Consider the following 14,356-nt stretch of genomic DNA (forward strand, 5'->3'; position numbering starts at 1 on the left):
CCCAGGGTGGTCATAGCCCAAGATTTTGGGCTCAAGCAATCTACCCGCCTCTCTCACCCAAAGTGCTGAGATTAAGGCATGAGAAACTGTGCCAGGCCAAATGAAAGAAACTTAGTGGGAGGCCTGGCACAGTGGCTCACTCCTGTAATCCCAGCACTTTGGGAGGCTGAGGCAGGGGATCACTTGAGCTCAGGAGTTCAAGACCAGCCTGGACAGCATGTTGAAACCCTGTCTGTATTAAAAATACAAAAAATTAGCCGGGCATGGTAGTCCCATTCTCACAGTCATAGAAAGGTTCTTTTTTAAGGATTCTACCTACTTGAGAGCATTATATACTGCCAGCACTTGTTCAATTCAAGAGTGTCTGGTTTCATCTCTATGTCATAATTACAACCAAAATCCTAAAGGAACTGATTTACCACACTGTGTTTGCCATAAGGCCCAATTTGTACCTGCAGCAGCAGCTGTATCATCCCAAGTCACAGCTCTACCCTCTAAAGGTGTGCCTGAGGCTTGTGATCCAGTCCATAGGGAAATATCACCACCTGCCGTGTTTTATAATTGGACCATCCAAGGGTTGTCAGGGTTTTCCCAGAGAGTTTTGTGGGATTTTTTTTTTTTTTTTTTTGAGACCAGGTCTTGCTGAAGTTAGTATGGCAGCATACTAACACATTAACCTGTCGAAAGCTTCCTGCAGAGCTCTGTCCCAGTCTCAAAGTGCCCCTTTCTAATAATTCTATATATTGGTATCAAACTTTGGGCTAAGTGTCAGATAAATGCTCTCCAATAATCCAAAGACCAACAAATGTCTGGATTTCTTTTTTCTTTTTTGTTTTTTAAGAGACATAGTGTGGTTCTGTTTCCCAGGCTGGAGTGCAGTGGTGGGATCATAGCTCACTGCAGAAACTCCTGGGATCAAGGGATCCTCCTGCCTCAGCCTCCCAAGTAGCAGGGAATAAAGGCACATGCCACCATGCCCAATTGTTTATAAATTTTTTTGTACAGATGGAGTCTCACTGTATTTTCCAGGCTGTTCTTGAACGCCCAGGCTCAAGTGATTCCCCAACCTCAGCCTCCCAAAGTGCTGAGATTACAGTCATGAACCAATGCACCCAGCCCTGAAAAGGAAATATTTCGAATGGAAATTCAAAGGGAGAACATCTAATGTTCAAGTTGATGTCTATAGAGCAGTTAACGGGAACTATCATTTAGGGTCTGTGGGATTCTAGGACACTAGGTATGAAACAAATATGAGGAAGGTCAGAGAACAAGCTGACTTAATGATTAATGCTGAAGGTGCTGCCAGCTTGGTTTAAGTTTTCCTCCTCCCATCCTCCCTGATGAATTTGATAAAGTTTAAAGGGATGGTTTCACCAGGGGCTTTTTCCATTGACTGCAAGGAGGTCATCCCGCTTGGTAAATCCTCAGTAGGCCAAGCCTCTTACGTGGCTAGAATGATCCAGTCCATAAGGAAATGTCACCACCTGCTGTATTTTACACTTTGACCATCAAAGGGGTACAGGGTTTCCCCAGGGAGTTTGGTGGGATTTTAATTTTTTGTTTGTTTGTTTTGAGACAGTGTCTTGCTGAAGCGCAGTACCCAATTATAGCATACAGCAGCCTCAAACTTTGGGGTTCAAGTGACTCTCCTGTCTCAGCCTCCTGAGTAGCTGAGACTGTAGGTACACACACTTCTCCTTGGTAATTAAACATTTTTTATGGAGATGGGAGGGTCTCACTTCACGGCTCAGGGTGGTCTCCAATCTCGGGCTTCAAGCGATCCTCCCACTTTGGCCTCCCAAAATGTTGGGATTACAGGCGTGAGCCATGGCACCCGGCCTCCCAAGCTGTTGTTTGAAGGTCTTTGCAATCTCTAAGAGTTCTGCAGCAGTTTATTCCCTGACAGTGAGAGTCTCATCCTTTGACCCCATTTTGCAGCAGTAGCTGAACGTTCACTTTTCTTTCCATAAGGGGGCGAGCTTGCCAGTGACCCTCATCCCTCTCCTCATCGATGACTTCTTTGTCATCAGAGCCTTCCTCTTCATAAATTCCCACGGAATCCAAGTTTTCACGTCCCAATCGGGCTTAGTTATGATAGCCACAGGCCCACACCAGCTGCCACAGCACCCCTGTCCCATGGAAACCGTCCGACTCTTTTCTCCCCAAGCGTCCTGTCCCAGGAGCCCCCATCATCTCTGCTCCCCCGGGCTCCAGGCCCTAGAGCCGTGCTGCTGCAGAGCCCAGTTCCCAGGGCTGCTCCCTCCATATATCCACATCCATCTCCAGCTCTCCACCCTGTCTCCGACCAGCCAGGCCTGGAGGTGCTGCAGTGTCACTGAACGTGGGTCCCTCAGCTGCCACCTCCACCACGATCTGGAAATCTTTTAAATGCACTTAAGTTATCTTAGAATTTTCCTTCCACACTTTATACATAAACATAGGAGGAGAGCAGGGACTCTGCTGGTGTCTTATTCACACAATGGGATTGAGGGTGTTTGTGTCATGGAACTGATCAATGGGGTGAGAAGTAGCTGAATAACCTGCAGGGGGCAGCAGAGCCCGAGGCCGGTGACTCAACGCTGAGGCCAGTGTGGAGCCTGCAAAGGAAGAGAAAGAGAGCCTTTCCTGGGGGCTGCCGGGCAGCCCGCCCTCCCCTACAGGTGGCCTCCAGCTGCTCAGAGCAGCTCCAGAAGGAGTGCGGATTCCGAGAAGCTGAAGAGCCCTGGAAAGCAGAAGACCCACATGCACACGTATATGTGGGGGTTCTGTCCTTTCTGGTGTTGTACCTCTGGAGCCTGGGGCTGTCTTCTGGGCAGGGCTTGGGGTTTGACATGCATGGGGCCACTGGGGTCAGATTTGTAAGATACAGTGAATTTCTTTAAGTTTTTCTTTAAAGATTTAGCCTGCTAACTTCCTCGTCTTTTGTTCTCAAACTCAACTTTCCTGTTCCTCCTTGCCCCTAGTTACTTTAAAACAGCCTACCCCGTTCCCATCAGCTCTAATCAATAACTCACATCTGTTCCCTTGGTTACCTGTACCCATTGTTCCCCCAAAACTGCACATCTCACATGCTCCACCTCTGTACCTCACATCCCCCTCCCCTTCTATATTTAGAAAAATATGTACAAGCAGCCAATCGGGTCCGCTCAGATTGTGCGGTCCGACCCCAGCCCACGGGGGAGTAACACAGAGATAGGGACCTTATTAAGGATAAAAACCTCCTGGTCTCCTTTGTTCTCTGTGCTCTTGTGATCTTGATTGACGTGAGTGGCACCCTTCTGCTGTAGCAAATTGCCTTGCTGAGAGAATTAAAATTTTGCCTGAGTGCTGGTTTTACTTCACGGCACCAAGCTTTTATTCCGGGAGCATTTTATATCCAACAATTCTGGGGGATCGTCCGAGATCCCCATGCTCCTTTTGGAAGAGTTCTTCAGTCACCCTACCCTGGGGAGATGCGTCCCACTGCCCCATTGCGGTGGCCTCAGGGACAGGAGATCGAGACCCACCCATTTTGACGAATAACCCCGGACTCTCAGCAACGCGGGGAAGAGAGGCTTGCAATACCGCAGCGACCAGGTAAACTCTGTGCACAGACCAAGGTGGGAAACGTCGCAGGGGCAACAAAGTAATTCTTTGGTAGTCAGAGGGGTGTGTCAGGGCATTCTGGGGGTTGAAAGTGCATGAATGGTAACAAGCACTACTGCTGTGCGGAGCGAGTGAGTCCAATCTGCGGTTCTGTGGTCACCTCACACGGCTTAGGGCAGCCCTGCGGGGGTCCTGTCACAGGTTTATACTGACCTGCCATCAATGCTAAGAGGAACCTGAAACAAACCTGCGAGGGAAGCGGCCAGAGTGGATGAAGCCAAAGAAGGGTGCAAGGAACCTCCAGCAGGTGGAGCTAAAGGATAGTGGAATTGAGCCTTAGCCACGCTTCCAGTGAGGGATAGGCAAAAGACCCCCTAATATGAGGGGTTGAGCCACAAGGAACCCCCCAAATAGGCAAGAGATCCTTAATATGAGAGGCTGAGCCACAGCAAGCCCCCCTAGGCAAGAGATTCCTATCACGAGGGATTGAGCCTAGCCAGGACCCAGTATAGGAAATATTACAAGCAAAAAAGACAAAGTTAGCAACAAAGATATCCCCCCTAATAGTCCCCTAGATCTCATGTTAAAACATTAGAAAGATAATGAAAAGACTAAACATAAGAAAAAGCAATTAGTGGTAAAATATTGCTGTTCCATTTAGACTCCAGAACGAATCCTTGAACCCTTAGTTTTCTGGCCAGAATTTCAGTCGAATGAGGGATGGATTTGTGAACTTCTAATAGAAAATGTTGCTAGTAGAAGGCCTGCCTCCCGAGAAGAAACAAATTATGCCCTATGTTAGTTGCAAGGAGTTGTCCTTTCCCCTCCTCCAAGGATTGAAAGGAGCAAGTCAAAAACTAATATTTGGAGGAAAATGAGTTGTACATGTGCCCTATTAAGATAGAACCATCTTTAATGAAAAAGACAGTGAAGGAAGGGGCTTGGGGGATCCTAGCAAAAAGAACAACTCGCAAGATCCCCTAGACCATTCCCCACCTAATATACCCAACCCTTCCCCTCAGGCATTGCCCAGTAAGTCTGTTCTTCCCCAGCCTAAGTCCCTCTCCCCTAAAGAACTCCAAGCTCCTAATTCACCAGATGGCTTTTGCCAGGCTAGCAACATGAAGGATCTGCCGCAACATGTTGTCAGCGTTGTCTGGCCCATAGTGCACCCCTGCAGCGGCAAAGCCCATGCTCCTGCCCACTGGCTGGTCCAAGGTCCCGGCACTGTATTGATGGCAGCTCTGCATGACATGCGAGCCAGGCCCCAGCCTATGCCCCGTGCAAACTACATTATAGGATATCTGCCTTACTTTGCTGAGGCTAAGTAATACGGGGCTTCAGCGATGGCTCCAAGCAGCCTGGCATCCCCGCAGCTAAGTTTCCTGAGCAAGAAGTAGATAATCTTTCAGCGGATATATCCACTAGCATTTATTATAGTCAGGCCAGTGTTAAAAGTGAAAATATCCACCAGAAAAGAACTCTGATTCTTTAAAGTCACCCATGTTAAAATGTACCACCAAAAAAGAATTACATGTGTATAAATATGAGGCTATTCTGTTAAAAATGATAGTTTAACGTTACTAGTAATTTGCTTAACCTAACAAGTTTCTTAACGAAAGATCCAAATCTAAAAAGGAAGCACACATGTTTAGATTTAACTGATTACCATACAAATGTCCGGCCAAACTTAAGAGAAACCCCCTTCAAAAATGATTAAAGGAAAAAGGATTCAACAGATGTTCAATAATTAATAGAGAAGTTCCTAGAGAAATAAAATTTTAAAATTGTTTAATAATTAGTTTACCCAAATTTGTAAGCTGTTTGCACTTAGTCAAGCTTTAAAGTAACTGTAAAGGAACCATCTATATTAATCTATATTGATTCTAAATACACCTTTATGGTGGCTCATACATTTAGAAAATTTCAGACAATAATAAAGGTCAAAGCCTTGTTCATGAAGAGTTAATAACCCAAGTGTTAAATAACCTTCAGTTACCAGAAAAAAAAAAAGAGCTATTTTCCACATCCCCAGGTACCAAAAATCCTATCTTTCAAGAGTTAAGAAAATAACCTAGCAAATCAGATAATCCGAACCAGCTGCCATTTCCCCTGTAGGCGCTGAAGGGAACTCAAATGTTATTTAAACCTCTTATGAAAGAAGTCCTATCCCACCTAAATTAGGGGACCCATTGAAGACCTCAAGCTATGTATAGCACAGTTAAAGTTTATATGTGTATGAAAATGTATATCCTTAGCCAAACAAGTCTAGAAACTTAGTTGCCATAACTCAAATGTCTTCTGTCTTCCTATTAATCCAAACTACCTCTGAAAGCAATCCACTGCCAACATTCCTACATACTTGGTTTATCTTCCACTTTCTCTTCCCTCAAAACTCACAATTTTCCAGTACAGATGCAGCTCCTGGAGTTCCCAGTACGTCAACACTGGCCTGAGGAGCTGGCCTAGCACTTCCCACCATTGAAACTGCAGTCTGGACAGCAGAGAAAGGATAGACCCATCACACCCGAGTCAAGAAAGCACCACCACCCCCAAAGTCGTAGGCCATTATTCCAGGGGAAAACCCCCTCAAACTAAAGCTAAGAAAAATTAACCTCTTCCATCTATTCTATTACTCTTTCTTCTTTTCCCCTTCCAATGCTGACCACCTTATCATTAATGTAACTCAATCAAACTCACCCCAAGTTATCACGTTTAATGCTATGTCTAGTCATACCCTGTAAAGATCTCCAAAGTCAAAGACAAGTCTCAGCCTCAGAAAAGTATCTCTGCCCCTTTAAGGTGAAAGCCCCCCCCACCAAGACTCTTGTTCCTTAACAAATATAAGAAAACAAGTCTGTCATAGCTAGAATGATGTCCTATGGACAATCAAATATCAAGGCTAGACCTCATCAGCAGGTGGCTGTATATCCTTAAAACCATACATTCATTTCACTAAAAAAAGCACCTCCCCAATTGCCAGTATAATCAATGTAATCCCATACAAATTTCCACCTCTACTGACTCTAAACCTACTTTAAGTCACTTCTATGGAACAGGAGCCAACTTGGCCAGCACAGACCTCATAAGATCTTTCGAAATGCGTTTTATTAATCCTTCATTCTCTTCACCCCCTTCCTTCTCTTCTCCTTCTAAGCTTTCTTCTAATCAGACTGCCACCTCTTTTCTACCTAATGATACTACTAAAGTAAATATTGTAGAAGTAAAAGATTTAAGACAAACCCTAGCAATTAAAACAGGATATCAAGATGTAAATGCCTGGTTGGAATGGATTCAATATTCCGTCTGCACATTGAACAAAAGCAATTGTTACGCTTGTATGCATGGCAGACTAGAGGCCCAGACTGTTTCCTTTCCACTAGGATAGCCCTTCAGTCGATCAGGCATAGGCTGTATGGTAGCTGTTTTCCAAAATTCCACAGCCTGGGGCAACAAATCATGCCAAGCTCTCTCTCTGCTATATCCCGAAGTCCAACAACCTGCAGGCCAGCCCCCAAAGGCCATTCAGCTTCCTTCTCCTGACGTCAGTTTCACCTCATGTCTCTCACGACAAGAGGAGAATCTGGCGTTCCTTAGAAGCTTAACAAGAGGCAATAAGCTTAAGCCCTTCCAAAAACTTACCCATCAGTCTGCCCTTAGTCATCCTCAAGCAGATGTATGGCGGTATTGTAGTGGACCTTTACTGGATACTCTGCCAAGTAACTGGAGCGGCACTTGTGCTCTTGTCCAATTGGCAATCCCTTTCACACTGGCATTTCATCAACCAAAATAAAAGAAAAGCCACAACACCAAAAAATAGGAGAAGCCCCTTATAAGTCTTTTGACTCTCAAGTTTACATAAAGGCCATTAGAGTCCCACGGGGAGTGCCTAACAAGTTCAAAACCTGAGACCAAATAACTGCAAGATTTAAACCCATATTTCCCCGAATAACTATTAATAAAAATGTAGCTTAGATAAATTACATCTATTATAATTAGCAGCAGTTTATGAATTACACCAAGGATCTTATCAAACACAACAGCTGACCAGTTAAGGCCTACTAGCCAAATAGCTTAAGAAAATAGAATCACTTGACTGGGCGCGGTGGCTCACGCCTGTAATCCCAGCACTTTGGGAGGCCGAGGTGGGCGGATCACAAGGTCAGGAGATCGAGACCATCCTGGCTAACATGGTGAAACCCCGTCTCTACTAAAAAATACAAAAAAAGTATCCGGGTGTGGCGGGCAACTGTAGTCCCAGCTACTGGGGAGGCTGAGGCAGGAGAATGGCGTGAACCTGGGAGGCAGAGCTTGCAGTGAGGCAAGATGGTGCCACTGCACTCCAGCCTGGGCCACCGGGTGAGACTCCATCTCAAAAAATAAAAAGAAAAACCAGAATGGCTCCAGACATGTTATTAGCCGAAAAAGGTGGAGTTTGTGTTATGATTAAAACCCAGTGTTGTACCTTCATCCCAAACAACACTGCCCCCAGTGAGAGCATAACAAAGGCCTTGCAAGGACTTACCGCTTTATCCAATGAATTAGCTAAAACTTCTGGAGTCAATGACCCTATTTCAAGATGGCTAGGAAAGTAGTTCAGTCAATAAAGAATCATAGCCTCAATACTTATTTCTTTTACAGTCGTAACAGGTGTACTTATTCTTGTTAGGCGTTGTGTCATACCATGCATCCATAGGCTAATACAAAGGATTGTACGAACAGCATTTACTGAAACCTCCCTTAGTTCTCCTCCACCTTGTTCAAGTAAGCTTTTCCTTTTAAAATATCAAATCAAACAGCAAAGCCAAAACACGTTAAAAAAGTTTAAAGAGAAAAAATCATAAGAAAATTAAAAGGGAGGAATTGTAACATACAGTAAATTTCTCTGAGTTTCTTTTTTTTTTTTTTTGAGACGGGGTCTCGCTCTGTCACCCAGGCTGGAGTGCAGTGGCATGATCTCGGCTCACTGCAAGCTCTGCCTCCTGGGTTCATGCCATTCTCCTGCCTCAGCCTCCCGAGTAGCTGGGACTACAGGTGCCCGCCACCACGCCTGGCTAATTTTTCGTATTTTTTAGTAGAGACGGGGTTTCACCATGTTAGCCAGGATGGTCTCGATCTCCTGACCTCGTGATCTACCCGCCTCAGCCTCCCAAAGTGCTGGGATTACAGGCGTGAGCCACCGCGCCCGGCCACTCTGAGTTTCTCTTCAAAGACTTAGCCTGCTAACTTCCTTGTCTTTTGTTCTCAAGCTCAACTTTCCTGTTCCTCCTTGCCCCTAGTTACTGTAAAACAGCCTACCCCCTTCCCGTCAGCTCTAATCAATAACTCACATCTGTTCCCTTGGTTACCTGTACCCATTGTTCCCCCGAAACTGCACGTCTCACACGCTCCATCTCTGTGCCTCACGTTCCCCTCTCCTTCTATATTTAGAAAAATATGTACAAGTAGCCAGTCGGGTCAGCTCAGATTGTGTGATCGAACCCCAGCCCGTGAAGGAGTGACACAGAGATAAGGACTGCATTAAGGATAAAAACCCCCTGGTGACCTTTGTTCTCTGTGCTCTTGTGATCTTGATTGACACAAGTGGCACCCTTCTGCAGAAGTAAATTGCCTTGCTAAACAAATTAAACTTTCCCCTAAGTGCTAGTTTTACTTCGTGGGACCAAGAATTTACTCTTAAAGCATTTTATATCCAACAGAGATATTCATATATATAAAGAAAATGTGGGCCGGGTGCGGTGGCTCACGCCTGTAATCCCAGCACTTTGGGTGGCCGAGGCGGGTGGATCACTTGAGGTCAGGAGTTCAAGACCAGTCTGGTCAACATGGTGAAACCTTGTCTCTACTAAAAATACAAAAAATTAGCCAGGCGCGGTGGCATGTGCCTGTAATCCTAGCTGCTAGGGAGGCTGAGGCAGGAGAATCACTTGAACCCAGGAAGCAGAGGTTGCAGTGAGTGGAGATTGCGCCACTGCACTCCAGCCTGGGGGGACAGAGCGAGGCTCTGTCTCAAAAAAAAAAAAAAAAAAGAAAAGAAAAGAAAAGAAAATGTGTGAAGATCAGGCTAGAGACAGAAATGTTTGGGAGCGTCACCTGGATAAAGGGTTCATGAAGTTGGCAGTTTATTTAGGTCAAAAGCTTAAATTAACCCCTGGAGAGAGTTTCCTGCTGGTGAAAATGAAGATCTGGAAGGAGGGAGCATTTTCACACTGTGAAGAGGGGATGGGGGTGTGAGAGCAAGTCTTAGCCATGCCTCATCCCCAGTTGCGGCCCGCTCCAAGACATATGCCTCTCCTCCTGGTGCAGTCGTGTCTGGCCTGGTCTCGGTTCCCCTGCTGCTCTGAGGCAGGAGATGGCTCCTGTGGACACTGAGTCTGAAATTCCCTGCACACTCCTGTGACCCCGTGCAGAACGAAGGAGCAGGGACAGTCCCTTGAGTGAGCAAGACGCTAGTGTTCTCCTCTATCAATAGCAAGTTTGGCTGAAATGCAAATATCCAATAACCAGAGTGCAGGAAGGAGCTCGCCCTTAGAGAAGCTGTGGTCAGAATCCGTCTGTCTGGCTCTGCAGGGCCCGATACCCAGGGCTTCCGCTGTCACTCAGACATGGGGGGCGGGGCCTAGCATTCCATCCAATCAGAGGCACTGTGGCGGGTCCCTGCCCGCTGTTCCTCCAGACACTGAGGGGGTCGCATTCCTTCCCTCACCTTTGTCCCTGCGCGGGCTGCGGCTGGGATCCGGTCTTTCCAGCCCCGAGAGGGACCCGGTTCCTCTGCCCAGGCTTCTGTCACTCTGTCACCTACGCTATGCCCTGCTGTAGTCACAGGAGGTGTAGAGAGGACCCCGGGACATCTGAAAGCCAGGAAATGGTGCGTGTCTGGGGCCGGGTGTCGTGAGACGGGGGAGGGGCTGCCTGGACCGACCGGAACCGACTGTGGCGAGACCCTGGCTTTCCTGCGGGCGACTTTGGGATCTGGGACCGAGTCCTCCTGGAGCCGCTCGGCCCTCGGTCCCCTCGACTGCTCGGTGTGGCTGGGCCGGTAGCCGGGACACCAGGCGTCCTGTCCCGTCTCTGCGCGGCGACTGCGGTTCCAGAGCCCTCTCTGGGCAGCTCCGCGCCCGCAGCCACGCGTCTACCCAGATTGTGCGGGGGCCACGGGAGGGTCATGTGGGTGATCCCGACTCGGGTGTGGGGTTCGTGCGTGGGAGGAGCAGCGGTCTGTGGGGCCCCCAGTGTCCACTTTTTCTCCTGTTAAAAATTAAACTGAGGAACGTTAACAAAGAGTTCATTTGAGCAAACAGCGATTCACGAATGAGACACACCCAGTCCTGGCTTGTGGTTTGTCAACGGAAAAAGCCAAACTATGTAAAATAAAGAAGTTTATTCGGAGCCGAATAGGAGAGACCTTGGCCGAGGGAAACACAACCCCAACCAGCCTGGAGTAAGTGGTCCCGAGGCGGCTCAAGACAGTTTGGTTTTATTCATTTTAGAGAGACAGGAATTGCAGGGAAAATCATGAATTAGTGCCTGGAAGGTGTAAGTTCCTTAGGCAGAAAGGGAGGGACCTGGCCGGGCACGGTGGCTCACGCCTGTAATTCCACCACTTTGGGAGGCCAAGGCGGGCGGATCACCTGAGGTCAGGAGTTCAAGACCAGCCTGGCCAACATGATGAAACCCCGTCTCTACTAAAAATATAAAAAAGAAACCAGCCGGGCGTGATGGTGGACGCCTGTAATCCCAGCTACTCGGGAGGCTGAGACAAGAGAATTATTTGAATCCAGGAGACGGAGGTTGCAGTGAGCCCACACAGTGCCACTGCACTCCAGCCTCAGCGACAGAGTGAGACTCTGTCTCAAAACAAAAACAAAAACAAAAAACAGAAAGTGCAGGACCTGTGGAAGGGGGGTTAGAAGGCACAGGTGGTTGAGGGATTCTGTAGGTGGCAGTTGGTTGAGAGTGTGAAGCTTTGTCTAAAGTTTGGAGGAGGTAGGAAGGAATGCTGAAGGAAGGGGGTCTGTTATCTGCCACTTGATTCCATCCCAGCCAAAAAACAGTCCTGTTTCTCTAGATTTTATGAATTCTAAGGCGTGACTTACCCTTGTCTTGCGTGGCCTTAGGTCTTGTTTGTAATTTGGTATCTTCTTGCCACAAGGAGTCTGTTTTTCCAGTCAGAGAATGTCTGTTTTTACATGAATGTGCGTCAGTTGCTGCATGTAAACTCCTAAAGGGAGAGGGTATAAGGAGACCTGTCTCACCTCCCATCCTGTCATACAGAGGCACTCAATTTTCAGGGTTTTTTGGGGGTTCCCTTGGCCAAGAGCCGGTCACTTCACTTACCTGGGAAGGTACTTTGTTTTTGTTTTTATTTAAAACAGTCTCCTTCTGTCGCTCAGGCTGGAGTGCAATGGCTCAATCTCGGCTCACTGCAACCTCCACCTTCCAGATTCAAGCGATTCTCTAGCCTCAGCCTCCCGAGTAGCTGGGATTACAGGCACGCACCTGAAGGGGGCCTGCCCCTCCACCCCTGTGGGTATTTCTTGTCAGGTAGAGACAAGAGACTGAGTAAAGAAATAAGACACAGAGACGAAGTATAGGGAAAGAACAGTGGGCCCAGGGGACCGGCGCTCAACATGCGAGGACCTGCACCGGCGCTGGTCTCTGAGTTCCCTCAGTATTTATTGATCACTATTTTTACTATCTTGGCGAGGGGAGTGTGGCAGGACAACAGGGTGATGGTGGGGAGAAGGTCAGCAGGGAATCATGTGAGCAAAGGAACCTGTATCATGAATAAGTTCAAGGAAAGATACTGTGCCTGGATGTGCAGGTAGGCCAGATTTATGTTTCACTTTATGCAAATATCTCAGTGTAGCAAAGAGTAACAGAGCAGTATTGCTGCCAGCATATCTCGCCTCCCACAGGGCGGTTTTCTCCTATTTCAGAATAGAATGAATGGTCGGCTTTACACCGAGACATTCCATTCCCCGGAACGAGCAGGAGACAGAAGCCTTCCTCTTATCTCAACTGCAAAGAGGCCTCCCTCTTTCACTATTCCTCCTCAGCACAGACCCTTTAGGGGTGTCAGGCTGGGGGATGGTAAGGTCTTTCCTTTCCCACGAGGCCGGATCTCAGGCTGTCTCAGTGGGGGAAAACCTTGGACAATACCCAGGCTTTGTTGGGCAGAGGTCCCTGCGGCTTTCCGCAGTGCACTGTGCCCCTGGTTAATCGAGAATGGAGAATGGCGATGACTTTTACCAAGCATACTGCCTACAAACATATTGTTAACAAGGCACATCCTGCACAGCCCTAAATCCATTAAACCTTGATTCAATACAGCACAGGTTTCTGTGAGCACAGGGTTGGGGCTAAAGTTACAGATTAACAGCATCTCAAAGAAGAACAATTTTTGTTAGTACATACCAAAATGGAGTTTCTTATGTCTTCCTTTTCTATGTAGACACAGTAACAATCTGATCTCTCTTTTCCCCACATGCACCACCACGCCTGCCTAATTTTTGTGTTTTTAGTAGAGATGGGGTTTCACCATGTTGGCCAGGCTGTTCTCGAACTCCTGACCTCAAGTTACCTACCCACCTCGGCCTCCCAAAGTGCTGAGATTCCAGATGTGAGCCACCTCGCCAGGCCAGAAGATATATTTTTATTTTTAGTTTATAGGTTGAAGGCTCGGCTTTTATAAGGTACATGAGGAGACAAACCAGATAAATGCTTGATTGGTTGCAGAGATGCAGTCGCCTTATTTGGACTTGCCAGCCCGAAATAATTCAAAGGTTCAGATTTCAGTTTGAAGAGTTTATTCAAGCAGAAAGATAGCAATGGCCCATTCAGGAAAAAAAACAGACTCCAGAGAAATGGACTCAGTACTCTAAAATTAGCAGTTAAGTTCTTTCTTATATTACCAGGAAAAGAGGTCCTGATCAGACCCCAAGAGAGTTCTTGGATCTCACACAGGAAAGAATTCAAGACGAGTCACAAAGTGCAGTGAGAAGGGAGTTTGTTGAAAGCTACTCTGGGCCAGCATGATGGCTTAGATCTGTTTTCTAAGCACATTGGGAGGCCGAGGCAGGAGGATCACTTCTAGTCAGCAGTTCGAGACCAGCCTGGGCAACATAGGGAAACCCCATCTTTTCCAAAAATAACAAAAATTAGCCGGGTGTGGTGGCTTGCACCTGTAGTTCCATGTACTCGGGAGGCAAGTGTTCAAGACCCAGCTGGCCAATGCAGTAAGACCCTGTCTGTATTTAAAAAAAAAAGAAAAGAAAAGAAAGAAAAGAAAGAAAGGAAGGGAGGGAGGGAAGGAAGGAAGAAGGAAGGAAGAAAGAAAAAGGAAGGAAGGAAGGAAGAGAGTGATTCTCTGTTACAGAGTAGGGCATCCTCATAAAGCAAGTGGAGGAATGTACTAAGTGTTTCTTAGGTAGGGATCTTGTCTATGTAAAGACTAAACTAAGCTGTGCCTACCTGCATGTGGGCTGACAGCATCACAAAATTTATTACTTTGTTGATTTAAAGAAAACTATCCTTTACATTTTAGCACCCAAGTGCATTAAAACAACTATAATTATCTTGAAAGCACATATTGTTATGGGTATTGGGACATCAGGACATTCTGTTGTTGTGGGAGTGTAAGGATACTTGCAGGCATCTTCAGGCTGTTTTCTTCATGGGAAACTTTATGATCACGGGTTGTGACTGGCAAGGAGTGTTTCTTGTTAGTCTCAAGATGGAGCTGAACTTAAATTGGTGTTTCTCCGGCTCC

At 46.9% G+C, this 14,356-nt stretch overlaps 1 protein-coding gene across 7 annotated transcripts in view; it reads left to right on the forward strand.

The window, feature by feature from the left end:
• The first annotated feature begins 10,224 nt into the window (after positions 1–10,224).
• The window catches only part of LOC746590 (zinc finger protein 69), a 30,738-nt gene continuing 26,606 nt past the window's right edge, over positions 10,225–14,356 (forward strand). For 3 of the 7 annotated variants that reach the window (XM_054673931.2, XM_063801236.1, XM_054673932.2), the window contains exon 1: positions 10,229–10,453. In XM_054673931.2, the coding sequence (XP_054529906.1) occupies positions 10,391–10,453 (63 nt within the window). In that variant the 5' untranslated portion in view covers positions 10,229–10,390. Of the gene's footprint in view, positions 10,454–14,356 lie in introns of all 7 variants that reach the window. The other 4 variants (XM_054673933.2, XM_054673930.2, XM_003316116.7 and 1 more) reach the window with 3 other exon arrangements.

This window comes from Pan troglodytes, chromosome 20 (genome assembly GCF_028858775.2).
Source record: "Pan troglodytes isolate AG18354 chromosome 20, NHGRI_mPanTro3-v2.0_pri, whole genome shotgun sequence".
Classification (NCBI taxonomy): domain Eukaryota; kingdom Metazoa; phylum Chordata; class Mammalia; order Primates; family Hominidae; genus Pan; species Pan troglodytes.